Here is a 16,272-nt window from a genome sequence, read left to right on the forward strand (position 1 = left end):
CTTGAGCTTACAGTATTCCCAGGCATTATCTTTTGTGGTCCATTTATCTTTCAGAACCATCCAGCTTTCACAGTCCCTGTCAAGGGCCACTCCTGCCTAAGCTAACACTTGCCACATAGGCCAGTTCTTTCTGTGCGCCGTGTATTGCTGTCTCTTTTCGCATATATAAAAGTCCCTTTTGCAGGCTTATTTTTGCAAGAATCTTAGGCTTTAAGATTCTTGAGTACAGGATGAGAATCTGATTCATCTGGAGCTCTAGTGCCAGACAAATACAGTTATTCATTCATTAAATTAACAGACATCTTTAGTGAGTGTCTATCATGTATTAGGCCCTGGGACTCCAGGATGATAATTACTTCTGCTCTCAAGGATTCAAGAGTTTAGTTTGGGATACAGGCAAGCAGGGAGGCAGAGGCGTGTGAAGAGCACAGTATTCTAAGTGCTGTGGAAGTTAACTTGAACTGGTTGATAGAAAACATGAATCGTGTCCTTAAGGACTCATAGGGAGTGGTGCTCAGGATTGAAATGATGCATAATAGAGGAGACATCATTTTTAATTGAGAGGTAGCTACATTGAAAGGGAGGGAGATAAAATTAGAGGAAATGGATGAATTTCCAGCAGAATATGAAAATGACCTCAAAAGAAGCATACAACTGCCACAACTATCCTAGAAGTTACTGGAATTATGATTAAGATCTGTCATTACAGAATCACGTCCAAATGTGTTTCCACTAAGTCCTGAAAAACTTTTAAAGATCAGTTAATTCTAATCTCCTCAGAATGAAACAAATCCAAACAGTAGAAAAAGGATATAGAACCCTCATGTTGAAACCAAATAATGATAAGTAAAACAAGTAGAGGGAAAAAACACTACAGGATAATCTTACTTATGATTATCGGTACAAAAATTCTATATAAAATAGCATATTTAATTCATCAGTATCTCAGATAGTATAACTGTGGGTAGGCTTTTTATCCTGGGAACGCAGACATGGTTAAATATCTGGAAATCTATCAAAATGATTAATTCCATTGCTAAATTAAGGAAGAGAAAAGAGATGACTATATCACTGGAGGTTAAGAAGGAAGGTGCAGAGATTCTAAAGAGGGATGAGTAACCAAACAGATCAACATCCATTCATTTACACACTTATCTGTAGCATAGCTTTCTAAAGGCTTTCTAGCCAGGCATTGTGGTCATATGGTGAGACTACTCAGAAGCTTCCAGCTTACTGGGTCAGTCCCTGTGGATTGTTGTAAGTATGATACAAGTATCTGACAGTAAGCTACTCTTTTTTGGGGAAGGTGGAGTTTGGGAAATGTTCACAGCATCAGACACATTTGCATTGGGTCAAGATAAAGAAAAGTAGGGCTTGGTAGAAAATGAAGGGAAGGAAAGGGCAGTGTAGATGGTGGGCATAGCATGAGCTAGAGTTTGGGGTCATGGAAAATCATTACAAATTCTGTGAATGGTGTCACTGGACCCCTGTTGACATATGGAAGAATGGTATGAGGAGATGCCATAGAGGTCACCTGCAAACAGATAGAAGGCCAGACCCTGACACTCTCAGGAGGTGGAGCTGGCGGTGTGTCCGTGAGGAGGAGAATAGCCAGGTAGCATGAGGTACTTGGGATGAATGTAAAGATGGTGGTGTCAAGTACTTGCATCTTGATGCTGAAGTTTTCATTTTTTATACTTTCCCAGAAGTTGCCTGTTCTTTTATATCTACAGCATATCTGAAAAAGCCAGGATTCTACAGTCAATTGGCAATGTGGGATTGATCTGGAAATGTGCCTCTTTGCTTTAGAAATCACTGCATCCCATATTAACCCATTTTTTAAAGTTTCTATTCTGGAGTGACTTTAGATTTATAGAAAAGTTGCAGGGATAATATTAATGTGTAGATAAAATGTATACCACAAATGTGCCTAGTGCGTTAAAGTGTATAAAGCTTTATTTTCTCCTACTTGGTCCTGACCTGTGCTCGCTTTAGTCATGTTGAAAGCAGAACAGACACTTTGATCCCCTTTCAGTAGGAGACTGAGACTTGATTAAGAAAAAAATACATACACAAAACCAAGATTAGTGTTCTTCAGTCCTAAGAGAAATCTTCTCCTATGATTGTTAATGTGCTGCCAGATTTAAGAACCATGAGTAAGCCAGACTCATGGTTGTGTCTCCATATTGGTTTTGTGCTTGGCCTTAATGGTGATTTTAGGAATGTGTAAACTATGGTCATTGCCCTTTCCTTTTTTTATATGTATTATTTATTTTTATTTTAGAGAGAGAGAGTGCACGCAAGCGAGTGAAGTGGGGATACTGAGGTAGAGGGAGTGAGAGAGAGAATCTTAAGCAGATTCTCCATGCTCAGCATGGAGTCAGATAGGAGGCTCAATCCTACGACCCTGGCATTATGACCTGAGCTGAAATCAAGGGTCTGACACTCAGACCACTGAGAGGCCCAGGGATCCCTGGCCGTTGCTCTTTCAAGGAACTCACAGTTGAACAAGGGTCTGCACATAGCCTGTGTACAAGGAACAACGGAGGGAGAGGAAAAGAAGCTTCCTGCAACCAGAGTGCAAAGCTAGGGTCACCACTGGCTTCAGCAATAGAAGCCTTCTGATTCCTAGTTTAGAGCCTTCCTCACTGATTCCCATCATCCCCTTTTATGGAGAAAACTACTGCAAGCATTGTCTTTCTCTCACTTTGCAGAGCACTTCATAGTACATGAGACACTATAATGTTGTTATCTCATTGGTTGTCCTACAAGTCTGCAAGTTAGAACAGGGCTTTATTTTAACTGTGAAGTAGTTGAGGTACCTGAGGCCCTGATGCAGGGTCAGGGTGTGTGTGTGTGTGGAGGGGGGGCTGTTCCAGGTCACGCCATTCCTTCTGATACTACCTGGCCACATGATGTCCTCCCTGTCCCTGTCACCCCATCTGTGGTACCATTCCGTGTACGGAGGCCTTTATTTTCCCCTGCATTTCTAGTGTTCTTTGTTTTTTTAAAGACATCTGGAGGTAATCATGGAGCCCTCTCAATTAATTCAGCTCAATTAAAAAATTACTGGGTGGATGTGGGGCTGGGAGCCGGCGCAGGGTGGCTTCCGGGCCTCCCTGGGCTGGAGAGCTGTTGCAATCAGGCTTGGAGAGCCCTCCTCTTCAGCAAGCAGTCTGGGAGGCTCAGCCCTTGCCTGCAAGCTGCCTGGAGGGGTGACTGGCTTACCCTGATAGGCAAGACATCCTTTTTCTTTCCTCGCATAGTGCATTGTAATCCAATCAGAAGAGCATAGTGGCTGTGCTGACACCCCTCCCCCCCACCTCCCTGCCCCAGGTAGGTTTTTCATAGATCTTCCCTATGATACTGGCCTTGCACAGCATCCAATGCTTTGTCATGCAGGGCTGGCCTGTTCATTACAGGTGTTGAATATTCCCCGTGTCTTGCTACCAAGTCGGTATGGTCCCAGGCATTGTGGCAAATGAGGTTCCCTCCCTCCCCTCAATTTGCAAGGGCCCCTTGGTGTGGAGAGTGACTGTTCCTATAAGAGGAATTGCTTGAAAGTCTCCCGACATGTACTAGTTTTGCCCTTGTGTCAGGAATAACCTTTGGGGGCCTCCTTCGTGCTGACCGAATGAATTCGGGCTCCCCAGGTTAGGGCGCAATGCTTTCTGGGCTTTGGCTCCATTCCACGTTTTAGTTGTTTGCTAGTTACTTTTCCTTACTCCCCCTCCAGTCACACCAAACATAAGTGCTGTGTAGTTTTCTACCTGTGCTGCTTTGCTGACATGGTTCAGACGGGCCTCTGCTTAGCACTCAGGGCCCAGTGTGACGGGCACCTCCTCAGCGACGTCTTTGCTCGGCTCCCAGCAAGGAGTAATCTCACCTCTTTCTGCATCCTAGGAACAATTCCTGTTATCTCACTTAGGTGATATTACCTAGTTTGGGTAACTTATGACCATTTACTTGATTGGTAATCATTTTAATAGGTTGTTGATAAAGTTGAAGCCTTTTTCCAACCTTGTTTGGTATTAGACTCTTCTTCAGTTTAGGGGACATTCCTTGTATCTGTTTCCTGAAGACTGTTAGTGCTAAAGAGGTTACTTTCAGAAGGATTCAAGATGGGTGAGGGGGATGTTCCTTTTTCTCTGCCCATGGTCAGTTTTTCCTCTTCCTAGCCTCCTTCCTCTTCCTCCCCCCACCCCGTCCCCATTCACCTTTTCTCTCTCTTCCTTCTCAGAGAGCTTTGTCAAGGTTTCAAGTGTTCAGGTACGGATTAAGATGAAATTATGATGAAATGAGGGATATGTTGCCTCCATTTTTGTGCTTCTGGAAACCAACTGTGTTTCTTTCTTTTTAGTTTCAGATTCTGACAATGTCTCATCCATCTTGGCTGCCACCCAAAAGCACTGGGGAGCCCCTCGGCCATGTGCCTGCGCGGATGGAGACCACCCATTCCTTTGGGACTCCCAGCATTTCAGTGTCCACACAACAACCACCCAAGAAGTTTGCACCAGTAGTTGCTCCAAAGCCCAAGTACAACCCATACAAACCTGGGGGGGAAGGTAAGTGGGGGGGATTTTAGAGTCGGGTGCCCAAAGCGGGAGAGTTCAATATAATAAGAGTGACTCATCTGCATGAAGTTGTGTCAGAAAAAGGTTAGCTCTAGAATTCAGTGTGCATATTATAGTTAATAGACTGTCAAAGGTTAAAAAACATCTAGAAACTAGCAATGCCAGCCTTTTGTTTAGGGTCAAAGAGAGTGACAACCCTCAGGGATATTATGGCTGTGGTTATACAGTGAGTTGGGTCTAGAGCCAAAACTAGAACCTTGGTGTCTTCATTCATAGCCCAGTGCCTTTCTATCGCGTTATCTTCTACCTCATTCCATGTAGAGATGTATCTGCTACCCAGCTGCCATTGGACAAGTGTCCCCAAAGGCTGCCAAGCAGTGGTCTGATTGGAAACCCATATGGAGTGAACCTCCTGAGGCACCTGGAATTGTTTAAGCTTCTCAGGCTCTCTCTCTCCTCCTCTAGACTGCTGTGGGATAAAGTTGCCTAGAGAGCTCTGTGAGATCTTCATTTGTAGAAGGTCACAGGCAAATGTGAATGAAACCTGGTTCTTAGAGGTTGTAATAGCAGTACATTCAATTTTGCTCAAGTTGAGTTTGATGATGCACAGGAGCTCAGCATCTCAGGTGTATAGGTACCTGCACATTTACACACTGAGCCTCGCAGACAGCACAAAGAGTGCCGTCCTCTGTGGTGGAAGAGTTTCCATATTTTTAGCAGTCAATGTCGGCAGCTCATCCAAATCTGTGAAACCATGACTTCTAACTGACAAGCAGAAGAATGTTAAATTTCTGGGAGCTGAGAGAGAAGAGACAGGCAAGGAGACTCAGCACCCCCCCTTTTCTGTTTTCTCCCTCATCCCACCGCCCCTTAAAAGTAAATGACCTTACGTTATTCTCTCCATGATGTTTCTGATTGCTTCTTGGGTGATAGGATTGTGGTTCTTCGAGGAAGTTTTCATGAGACTGTTTCACACTCTATCGTATAGTTCAGTCTTTCTCTTTTCTTCCTAGTCCTTTCCCTGTCCCCAGCTAGCACGTCACTAGTCTGTTGGTATTGTAATTACAGTCGAGTGACTTGTGGAGTCAGAAGCCTAGTCCAGATAACCCCCTTGTGTGAGATGGCTGGATGCTCAGGCAGGTGGTAGGAAGGTCAGGCATCAGCATGCACTCCTGAGCTGAGGCCGTGGATCTTTCTTCCAGGAGAAGCAATAATAAGACCACCAGAGTGCTACTCTGGAAAAGCAGTATGTCATACTCTTGGTGTTCTACTAATTTTTGTGGCAGCGTCTGACTTTTATAGGCTTCGAAGGAGGCTCCATCTCTGCAGTGAGTCCAAGACTTAATGAAACTGGTTTTCTTTGTTCTTTAGTGGTGGTGCTTTAGTGGTTGCAGTACTCAGGGCTGGAATTTGGAAGAGAATCCCTCCTCGGGACAGGAGGGGCCGTATGTTGGCTTCCTTATTTGTTTTCTCGGCATTTTTCCCTGTTTGCTTGTTGGGGATTATTATTTTGTCCCCTGATTTGGGGGGAGAGCTGAAATAGACTTCCCTCTCATATGAAAGGGATAAGGCCTTTCTTATAAAAAGCTCCCTTGTGGAGGAGGCAAAGTTGTGAGGAAGCTTTGGTAGGTATGACGACTGATACACACCTGAGGGGGGGAGGGGCGCAGGTCTGATGTTAAGGAGGCGAACGATGTGAGAGGGAGGAGGGAAGGAGGTAGTGGTTTCCCTTCAGATCCCTCCACGCCCGATGCTAGGACTTGTGGCACGTGGTCCCTTGGGTGACTCTGTACACTTGAGATGCCCCTTCCCTTTGCTGTAGTCTGTGAGGTTCGTTCTCTGCCTGCCTAGTTCTCCGGGGACACTGGTGTCCTATCCAGAACATGGCAGCTCACAACCCTTTGCTCTTTCTCAACATGCCACCCCCACCTCTTTTGTCACCTGTCAAAATGCTTCTTGTGTCACCTTCTCCAAAATGACCAGACGTGGCCTCAACCGGAGGAAACCACCCCCTTCCCTAGGTTTCCATGTACATCTTGTCCTGTGACCCTCACGTTTCTGCTTTTCTCCCCCATTATTCTTCCTGCTCCTGGTCTGTCACTGTTCAGCATGTAGTCTGTGTGGGACGCTGTGTGCTTCTCCATCATCTTTGTATGCTCTCTTGTAGCACCCTGGGAGGTAAGTGTGTTTCTCACATGGAAAATGGGAAATGGGAATTTAGAGACCAGAGGTGATATTCGCTATGGTTCTGTGGCCCTTCAGTTTCAGAAGCGTGGCCTTTGTCCCTCCTCAGGTGCTAAACTCGCTTGCCCTTCCCTTCTGGCATAGGTGGCCCTTGGGCGCCATGTGATGGTGATACTTCCTTGTAAGAATGTAAGCTTTGTTTCCCCATTTAAGCAACAAGACATGGTTTCTCACTTGTCCTTATGTTCCTCTTGGCTCCTATTATGCTTCTGTGTTTTTAGTAGGAATGATTGTGTACGGTCAAATGTATGTCTGTATGTTCTTATGTGTGTATATATTTGGATGGATGGCGGATGGCTGGATGGGTGAGTGCACTGCTCAGTAATTCTTCTCTTGCAATAAACAGTTTGGAATATGGCATCCTCATTTGAAGCAACTCAGTCTCATTTAATTTCTGAAGCCTTGATTCTTTCTTGCAATTCTGCCAATCTCTCTCTTTTTTTTTAATATAACCTTTTTTGAATACGTGAAAGAAGACATTTCCCTTGCATATATACATTTTAAAGATAAATATGGGAAAAGGTTCATGGAGATTCAGACTTTGTTTTTAAATGAAGCTACATCTCTTCATCTGCTCTGTATTATGACATGATATTTGTTGGAAGTGTGAGATTTGCTTTACTTTTCTAGTTAATTGAAATGTTAGTGCATTCTCTGTTACTGTAAACATTTTTCTAATTTATGTTATTTTTTTGTTTAAATTGTTTATACATGTTTAAAGTTTATATACATTTTTTTTGTTGTTCATTTAGAATGCTCTGGACTATTAGTGAAATTCCCAGATATTAGGTAAGACAGTTTTTATGTACAGGGTGAGTTGAAGATGCTGGGGTCTTGTGCCTCAGCTCACCTATTCTTTGCCTTTAGTATATACTCTCCCTCAATTTGTAGCGCATAAAGTCATAGCTTAATTCAGATCCTGCCCTCTAAGCAGCTGACCTGCAAAGACAGAAAGTTAGAATTAATAGAAAGCATATAGTCAACCCTTTTCTGGTGTAAATGTGGGGAATACAGGGCAGGGAATAAAAGTCATTTGCTCAGAAGTACATGGCCTGCTAAGGGCTGAGCTCAGGTCCCCTCTGTGTGAGTCTACAGTTAGCCAGGACCTCTTACTATATTCTGGAGAGGACTCTCTCTCACTCTACCATAACCTCTTTATCCACCTCATAGAATTAGAATTCTTATCACAATTCTTATCACAAGCCTTCCAACAGACTTACTTGTAAATGAGCCTGTCTCCTTCAGTGTGGTTGGAGCTTCTAGAGACAGGGACTGCGTGACTCATGCCTTTGCTCCCAGGGGCACCCAGCAGGATACCTGTCACACAGGAGGTACTCTGTAACGTTTGGGGTGGTGGTTAGGCCACAGCAATATAAGTCTGTTTCTTCGGGCACAGATCCTGGCTGCCTAGCTACCCATTAGGCACGCTGGCTCTGCAGCCCCACCCGCATATTTGAATTCCTTTTACCCTCCTATACCCATTCCTGGAGCCTTTTCATCCAGGAGTTGTTGAACCACCGACATGTGGAAGTTTTCAGTTCCATTTCCCACCTTGGTATTATGTCTGCGATCTCCAGAGATCTTATAAGAAATAAGATTTCTTATTTTTAAATTCAGCCCAAGAGGGACCAGGTACCAACAAGAGCTTACGTTTATGTGATCCCATATGTCACGACTTCCTTTCCTTAAAAAAAAAAAAAAAAAATATATATATATATATATATATATATATATATGTCTTTATTGATATTTAACTTCTCCCAGCATCCAATGTGAGGTTCAGACTCATGACCCCAAGATCAAGAGTCATGTGCTCCGTCGACGGAGCCAGCCAGGGGCCCCCAGCTGTCATCATTTTTTTTTATATTGTATCCGCTAATAGCCTTTCTCTAAAGGGCTTTGGCACACTTAAAAGTGGACTGTTGTTTTTCCCAGTTAGTGGCCCCGTAGGCCTTCAGATCCTCATATTTTGCTCATTGTTCTCAAACTTTCCACTGATCTTTTTTAACAACTTGTGTTCCTTCCATCCTCTTTGAATGGCCTCGCATTTCCAAACGCCTTTTCATGTTTTGCACAATAGCCTTCATATATTTTTTTATTAAGTTTTGCCTGCTTACAAAGTTTATACTGCTCAATGCCCACATCATTTTTTTGTGGAATGTTGCTATGCATATATGATTTTGTCTCATCATCTTCTATTTTAGACTGATGCGAACAAGATAACGCATTCTTTTTTCTGGTCTTGAAAGTAGTAGCCAGTGATTATCTGTATACTATAATCTGGATCTTCTGTCTGCTCCAAATTCGCAAACAAACAAACAAACCCAAAACAAAACCCAAAACAAAAAACCTTAGACTATGATGACAGAAGAAGGTATTGGTCTTTCTTTTTCTGTTCTTGATAGATACCAACGTAAGTGAGCTTTCCTACTTTACCAATATGTTATTTTCTTGAGACGGCTCTGAAATCCTCCTGGTATTACAACTCTGGGAATTGGAAATACACACACACACACACACACACACACATACACACACACACAAACTCTCTCTCTCTCCTCTCTCTCTCTCTCTCTTTTATCTTTTAATACTTTGGCTGAATGAAATGTGATAATTACAATAGCTTATCATACAGAATAATTGGTAATGTTTCCAAGTTTGTACATTTGGGGTTGTCCTGTGGCCTGAAATCGACTTTCTCCAATCTTTATAAAGTTCCTTTTACAAAGATATTTTTAATGTAAGATTTTTGAAAAAAATAAAATCGCTCGGGTGCAAACTCAAGGTATCACTTTCAGTAGAATCCCTTTGCATTTGTATGGTCCTTTATAGTTTACCCTACACTTTGTATTCGTTGTTATTTAATTCTTTGAAGGTGATTCCTCCTGTAGCTCTCTGAATTAGGTAGAATAGATGCGGAGTGGTAAACTACCAGAAGTGAAATAACTTATTTAATAATCATGTAGCTAATAAAATAATAGAGCTAACCTTTCGTTTTCATATCTAGGGCTCTTTCTGATGTGAAAGTGTTCTATTTTTTGGAGATTGGGATATACAACTTCACTCACTCTAACTCCATGATTTTATTATTACATAATTCTCCTTGGAATTAATTTCAGAGTGGTTATTCTTTTCACAAACTCTTTCTACATGTATTACCTGATTTACGTCTATGTAACATAAATAAGACTTCTGCTCAGGCTTTGTCTACCTTGCTTCACTTAGACTTGAAAGTCTGATTAGAGTGGATGAAATAAGTTCTATTCATTGAAGGTCCTAAACCTGGAAATTTGTTGCAAGATCTCTCCATGCTTTCTCCTCCCCTGAGGCTATTAATCCATTTCATGGAGGGGGAGAGTTTTAGGTGATTTGCTAATCTGGAGTAGACAGTAGTAGCTGGAATAAATTGCCATCACAACAACTGAATCTCCCATGATGGAGATAGCAGCCAGTCTTCCTTCATTTCTGCTTTCTTTTTTTTTTTTTCTTTTTTCTTTTAAATGTTTATTTTTGAGAGAGAGAGACAGAGTGTGAGGGGGTAGGGGGACAGAGAGAGAGGGAGATACGGAATCTGAAGCAGGCACAAGCGCCTGACATGAGACTTGAACTCACAGACTATGAGATCCTGACCTGAGCCGGTCGAATGCTTAACCAACTGAGCCATCCAGGTGCCCCCATTTCTGCTTTCTTGACAGAGCCCTTCTTCATGCATTAATCACCGAGTCTTTGATGGGGCGCCTGGGTGGCTTAGTCGGTTAAGCGTCCGACTTTCACTTGGGTCATGATCTCGCGGTTCGTGGGTTCGAGCCCCGTGTCGGGCTCTGTGCTGACTGCCAGTTCAGAGCCTGGAGCCTGTTTCAGTCTGTGACTCCCTCTCTCTCTGACCCTCCCCTGCTCACGCTGTCTCTCTCTCTCTCCTAAAAATAAATAAAACATTAAAAAAAAAAATCACTGAGTCTTTGAGCAGCGGGAGTAGAAGAGCTTGAAGGTTTTGTAATCCAGTTCTTCCATATGTCAGAGGTGAAAACTCAGTCTAAGAATGAGGGAACTGGCTTCCCAATGTTATCCAAGAGTTTTGGGCTGAACTGAGGCCAGAGCCCAGGTTTCCCAAATGTGCTCACTTCACTGTATCTCCGTTGTCTCAGATTGGAAGAGGCAGGGCAGGCTTGGTTCGTAAGAATCATCAAGTCCTGGATTATTGATACTTGGTAGAGAACTAGCCATTAGTGATATGGAGTGATGTAAACTGGTTTGGCTGGACATATTTGTTTTCTCAATAGAAACTAGCATGCGAAGGAAACAAATGGCCACCAATGACAATATATTTAAAGAAATAACGTAGCATAGATTTTTCTCTACCATTTTTGTGTTAACCTATAAGCCAGTTTGGTGCTGCTTCTCTTCTTAATGGTTAGTAAACTTTTTTTTCTTTGTTTGTAAATTTTTATTAATGTTTATTTTTGAGAGAGGGAGAGAGACTGAGTGTGAGTGGGAGAGAGAGAGAGGGTGACACAGAATCTGAAACAGGCTCCAGGCTCTGAGCCGTCAGCACAGAGCCCGACACGGGGCTCGAACCCATGAACCGCGAGATCATGACCTGGGCCGAAGTCGGATGCTTAACAGACTGAGCCACCCAGGCGCCCCAGTTGGTTTGTTTATAAAAACTTAGAATCGTAGGTGGCAGAAAATGTAGGAGAACTGACTGTGAATTCTGAACAGTCATGTCTAAGTATTTAGACTCCCAGTGTGCTATCTTGTCTCTGGACTCCTATAGTTTCTATCGCCTGCCACGGGTGTGACTCTGCTCTGTGACTTTGCAGGTACAAATGTGAAACATCTTTCTGTAGTCCTGACAGTCCTCTTATGTCACCAGCAATCACACAGGAGCAAATGCAGCTTCTTAGACGTTTGTTATAATTATGCATGGAGTGTCAGGGGGACAGTCACAAAGCCACTGAAACATCAGGGACTCTAATGAGGCTCGGGTTTGACTGGCCTGCCCCTTTTCTGGTTCAGGGTAAGCGTGTTGAGCCTCGTCGACCACTGTGGAGTGCTGTACATGAGTTTTCATTTTCAAAGCCTCAGCGGGAATGGGGGGTGGGGGGAAGGACAAGCTGTTCATTCATTAAAGGGTCAGATAATAATTGCATTAATTTGATCTTCCCATCACATCTTCCTGAAGAGAAAAGGATTTGTAATTCTTTGGGTGACTCTAGATTTTACAAAATATTCACAGGCCTCACTGAAACTTGCAAGAGCCAAGGTTCATGCTGTTTCAGGAGCCAAGGGCATTTACATCCAATCCCCAGTTTCATTACTTGACCTTGGTGATGACTTTTTTTGTATTCCACATTTCCTTAATATATACAACTAGCTGGTGATATTCTCTTACAAGATTGTTTTGAGCATCAAATATAACAAAGAATATGAAAATGTTTTACAAACCATAAAATGTCTTACACCTCTAAGGAATTGCCATGGTGTGCTTATTCAACAATCATTTACTTAAAACAGATTTTGTGCCATGCTCTCTTCTGGGGGCTGAAGGAATGGCAATGAGCAAGACAGAGATTAATCCTTGCCATAGAATGCACTTCTTGCTATAATAAAAATAACATTGTTTTAATTCCTAATAACTAACATTGAAAAAAATAGCATTTATTTAATAAGTGCATTTCAGAATCTTAATACATACTATAATAATTATTCTAAATTATAGTGCTAGGACCATTATATGATTAGTATGTGTATAGTAATATAACTAGAATTATTAAGAATAAATTTCTATATATTGATAGAGATTTTTTTTTAATATAATTTCTTAATGTTTATTTTTGAGAGACAGAGAGAGCATGAGCGGGGGAGGGGCAGAGAGAGTGGGAGACATGGAATCTGAAGCAGGCTCCAGGCTCTGAGCTGACAGCAGAGAGCCCGATGTGGAATTCTAACTCATGAACTGTGGGATTATGACCTGAGCCGAAGTCAGAGGCTTAACCGACTGAGCCACCCAGGGCCCCTATTCTGATAAAGAAGGTTAACTTCAAATAGCGGTGATAGGAGTCATAGTGCCTCAATATTGAAATTCTGGAGCCAGGATTAATCTTAAAAATGATCTAATGCAATCCTTTCATTTCTGAAATGAGGATCATTATTTCACTAATACATGTCTACAAGATGTAGGGCCTTTGCCCTACGAGTGCTGTAAGTAACAAGCAAAATTGTTGAATGCAGGCAAGGCTTATTACCCCAATATTCGAGGCTCAGAAGTCGGGTGGCTTGTTCAAGATAACAGAACAGTAAGTGGCAAAGCTGAGCTTTTATCCTGTGGATTCCTTTCCTGGTTACCACAGTTCTGTGTCTCTGATATGTTTTGGGTGACTTGTGTAGGAGCTCCAGTGATAGAATTAATTTATGTGGACAAAGTGGATCAGATGTGTCAGAACAAAGAGGAGTTCGTTCACATATTGTTAACAAAATCTCTCTTATTTTGTAAACTGTCAGCATAATTAACCATGGAAGTAAATTCCTTAATAAGGTAGTAGATTCCTCATCCTTTTTTTTTTTCTGACTTTGGAAGTGGTGAATAATTCTGTGTTGTGTGGTAAGGTGCTCTTGAATCCTACTTATTCTTATTTGTTTTGAGGGAGAGAAAGACCATGCCTGGGTGCACCAGCTGGGAAGGGGCAGAGAGAGAGAGAGAGGGAAAGAGAGAATCCTGAGCAGACTCCAAGGTGTCAGAGCAGAGCCTGAAGCAGGATTCAATCTCACCACCATGAGATCATGACCTGAGCAGAAATCAAGAGTCCGGTGCTTAACTAATTGACTGAACCACCCAGGCGTCCCCTAGTTTATTTTTAAATTATATAGCTACATGGTAATATCATCACTCCATATTTTAAATCTAAACAAAGCTTAATTTCTTTTTTGAAAATAAAAGTAAATATAGAAATATAATAAAATATTGCCACACATCTATTAGAATGGCTAAAATGTAACAGAATCATATGCTGGTAGGGATGTGGAGAAACTGGATCACTCATATGACGCTGGTAAGACTGTGCGAAGTTGTGTCATAACTTTAAAACTCTTTGGCAGCTTTTTCCCCAAACATGTAGTAAAGCATACGATTTAGGAGTCACACTCCTGGGAATTCAGTTCAGAGACATGAAAAGGTATGTTCACACAGAAACCTGTACATGAATGTTCATAGCAACTTTTTTTCATAATGACAGAATACTACAGACAACTCAACTGTCCTTCGTATGGGTAAATGTTTCAACAAACCTTGGTACCCCCAAAACATTGCAATATTACCGTTCATCAATAAAAAGGAATGTACTATTGATATATTCAGCAACCTGGATTGGCCTCAAGGGATTGATGCTTAATGAAAAAAGAAAAAGTCAGTCTTGGAAGGTTACATATACTGTATGATTCCATTTATAAGACATTCTTGAGATGACAAAGCTCTCGAGATGGAGAACAGATTAGTGGTTGCTAGGGAACAGGAATGAGGGATGGAGTAGGGCAGGGAGTGGGTGTTCATACCAGGAAAAAGCAACAGGGAGTCGTTCTGTGGTGGTGGAGCAGTTCTGGATCTTGGTTGTGGAGGCAGTTGCATGGATGTATACATGGAATGAAATGGAATAGAACGATATACACGCACAAATGAATGTGGGTCAAAAAATGGTGGGAATTGAGTAAGAGCTGGCTAACAGTAATGTAACAATGTCAGTTTCCTGGTTTTGATACTGTATTCTACCTTGTATCAGATATTACCATCGGAAGAAACTGGGTGTGAGGTATAGGGGAGTCTAAACAATTTTCACAACTTTCTGTGAGTCTATGTTTCAAAATAAAAGGTTTAATTATAAGATAAATACACACACACATATTTCAAAATGATTTCTTCTCCTTCTCAAGGGCCATCTCGCATGCATACCGAATTGCCTGTACCACACTTTCATGATTACTGTTATATAATGTATGGTTTAAACCAATGGTCAAAGCTGGCCAGTCATCACAAAGACTTGGGGAACATTACTTTTTTTAAAAAAAGGAAAAATACAAGCCTTGGGGCTCCTGTCAGTACCACAGATTTAGAGTCTCAAGGCAAGGGCCCCAGGAACTGCATGAAAACCAAACCAAACCAAACTCCTTAGATAATTCTGATTGAGGCTCAACCGAAGATTGGGAAGCCATTCATTTATTTCAATAAATCCAGGGGCCAGTGCTTTAATGCCTTTTGAGTCTTCTACAGGTCTTGTGGGTACACAAGCTCTTTTCATTTAATGGCAGTGGCTTTGAAGTCTTTTAAGTATCTTTATCATGTGAACAATGTAGAGGTTCTGGGACTCAAATCATTCTTCACCTTGCTGTGGTTTTCCTTCTGTGCTTTCATCATCATAACATAGTTTTTGGCATATGTTATCTCGAGGAATTTTAATTGGGATCCAAAAACAGAAGAAAGAAGATTAAAAGAAAAAAAAAAGGTTCTTCTAGAATGCCTCAGTGATGCCCAAGCTTGTGCGTTATAGAGCACTTGCTATTGTGTTACTCCAGGTAGGGATGCCTGAAGTCTCAGCTGATTTTGGGTCATAACAGACCTATGTAAATCATCTATAAATGGAGTCATTATGGATATTCTACAAATAAATCTGACACCTGAGCTTTTGGGCAAATATACCATATAAAGAAATCATACCCTGCAACAATGATTGACCCTAAGAGCTGTAAAAGAAAGGAAAAAAAATAATGGTATTATATTTTTATCATCATGTCTTAAATTTACTGTTGCCAGAGTCTGAAAGGCTGAGCACAGCACTAGGGACTGAGATGTGACACCTCAGGCTTCATATCTCTTTGACTACTGGTATTCTCTCTTCCCATCCATTGTTTACATTGCTCTGTAAGTTGCTGATCTCAAACAGAACAGATGGTCTGCTGCACAGGGTAGACATATAATAGGCACCTTATCTCCATAAATTTCTATAAACCAAGTGCTGTAAAAGAATATGAAGGATGTGTTATAGGAGAAATTGAGGAAGTATTCACAGAGGAGGGAATATCCAAACAAAGACTTAGAGGATAGATGAGCTGTTTGCCAGGCAGAAAGGGTGGTAAATAGCGTGTGCAGAACCCAAGAAGGATACCCGTTTTCAACCTTGTAATTTTGGCAGCTCTTTGCTGATGTCTTTAGGTGGTGCATCTGGGCTTCGGGGAGTAGCTTTGCAATCAGAGCAAAGTAACTTCATCATGAGTAGACTCGAACATCTAGTATGCTCTAAAACATATCTCTAGGAATAGCTCCAGGAAGTTGAATAGCTACAAGGAGGAAGTGCCAAGAATCAAGAGCATACTAACCTTATCATACAGTGGGCAAGAGGCATCTTCCCGGTAGTGCTTGGCCAGAAGGATGATACCATTTCCTCCGAAGCATCTATCAGGCTTGAGA

The 16,272-nt window shown here is 41.9% G+C and overlaps 1 protein-coding gene across 7 annotated transcripts in view; it reads left to right on the forward strand.

Annotated features, from left to right (window-relative positions):
* Positions 1-16,272, forward strand: part of LOC120233110 (LIM domain containing preferred translocation partner in lipoma) — a 673,125-nt gene that overhangs the window by 222,737 nt on the left and 434,116 nt on the right. For all 7 annotated transcript variants that reach the window (XM_039234226.1, XM_039234221.1, XM_039234228.1 and 4 more), the window contains one exon: positions 4,361-4,565. In XM_039234226.1, coding sequence (XP_039090157.1) covers positions 4,376-4,565 — 190 coding nt within the window. In that variant the 5' untranslated portion in view covers positions 4,361-4,375. The remainder of the gene's footprint in view (positions 1-4,360; positions 4,566-16,272) is intronic.

The sequence above is a fragment of the Hyaena hyaena genome, unplaced genomic scaffold (genome assembly GCF_003009895.1).
Source record: "Hyaena hyaena isolate Hyena2069 unplaced genomic scaffold, ASM300989v1 scaffold_84, whole genome shotgun sequence".
NCBI lineage: Eukaryota > Metazoa > Chordata > Mammalia > Carnivora > Hyaenidae > Hyaena > Hyaena hyaena.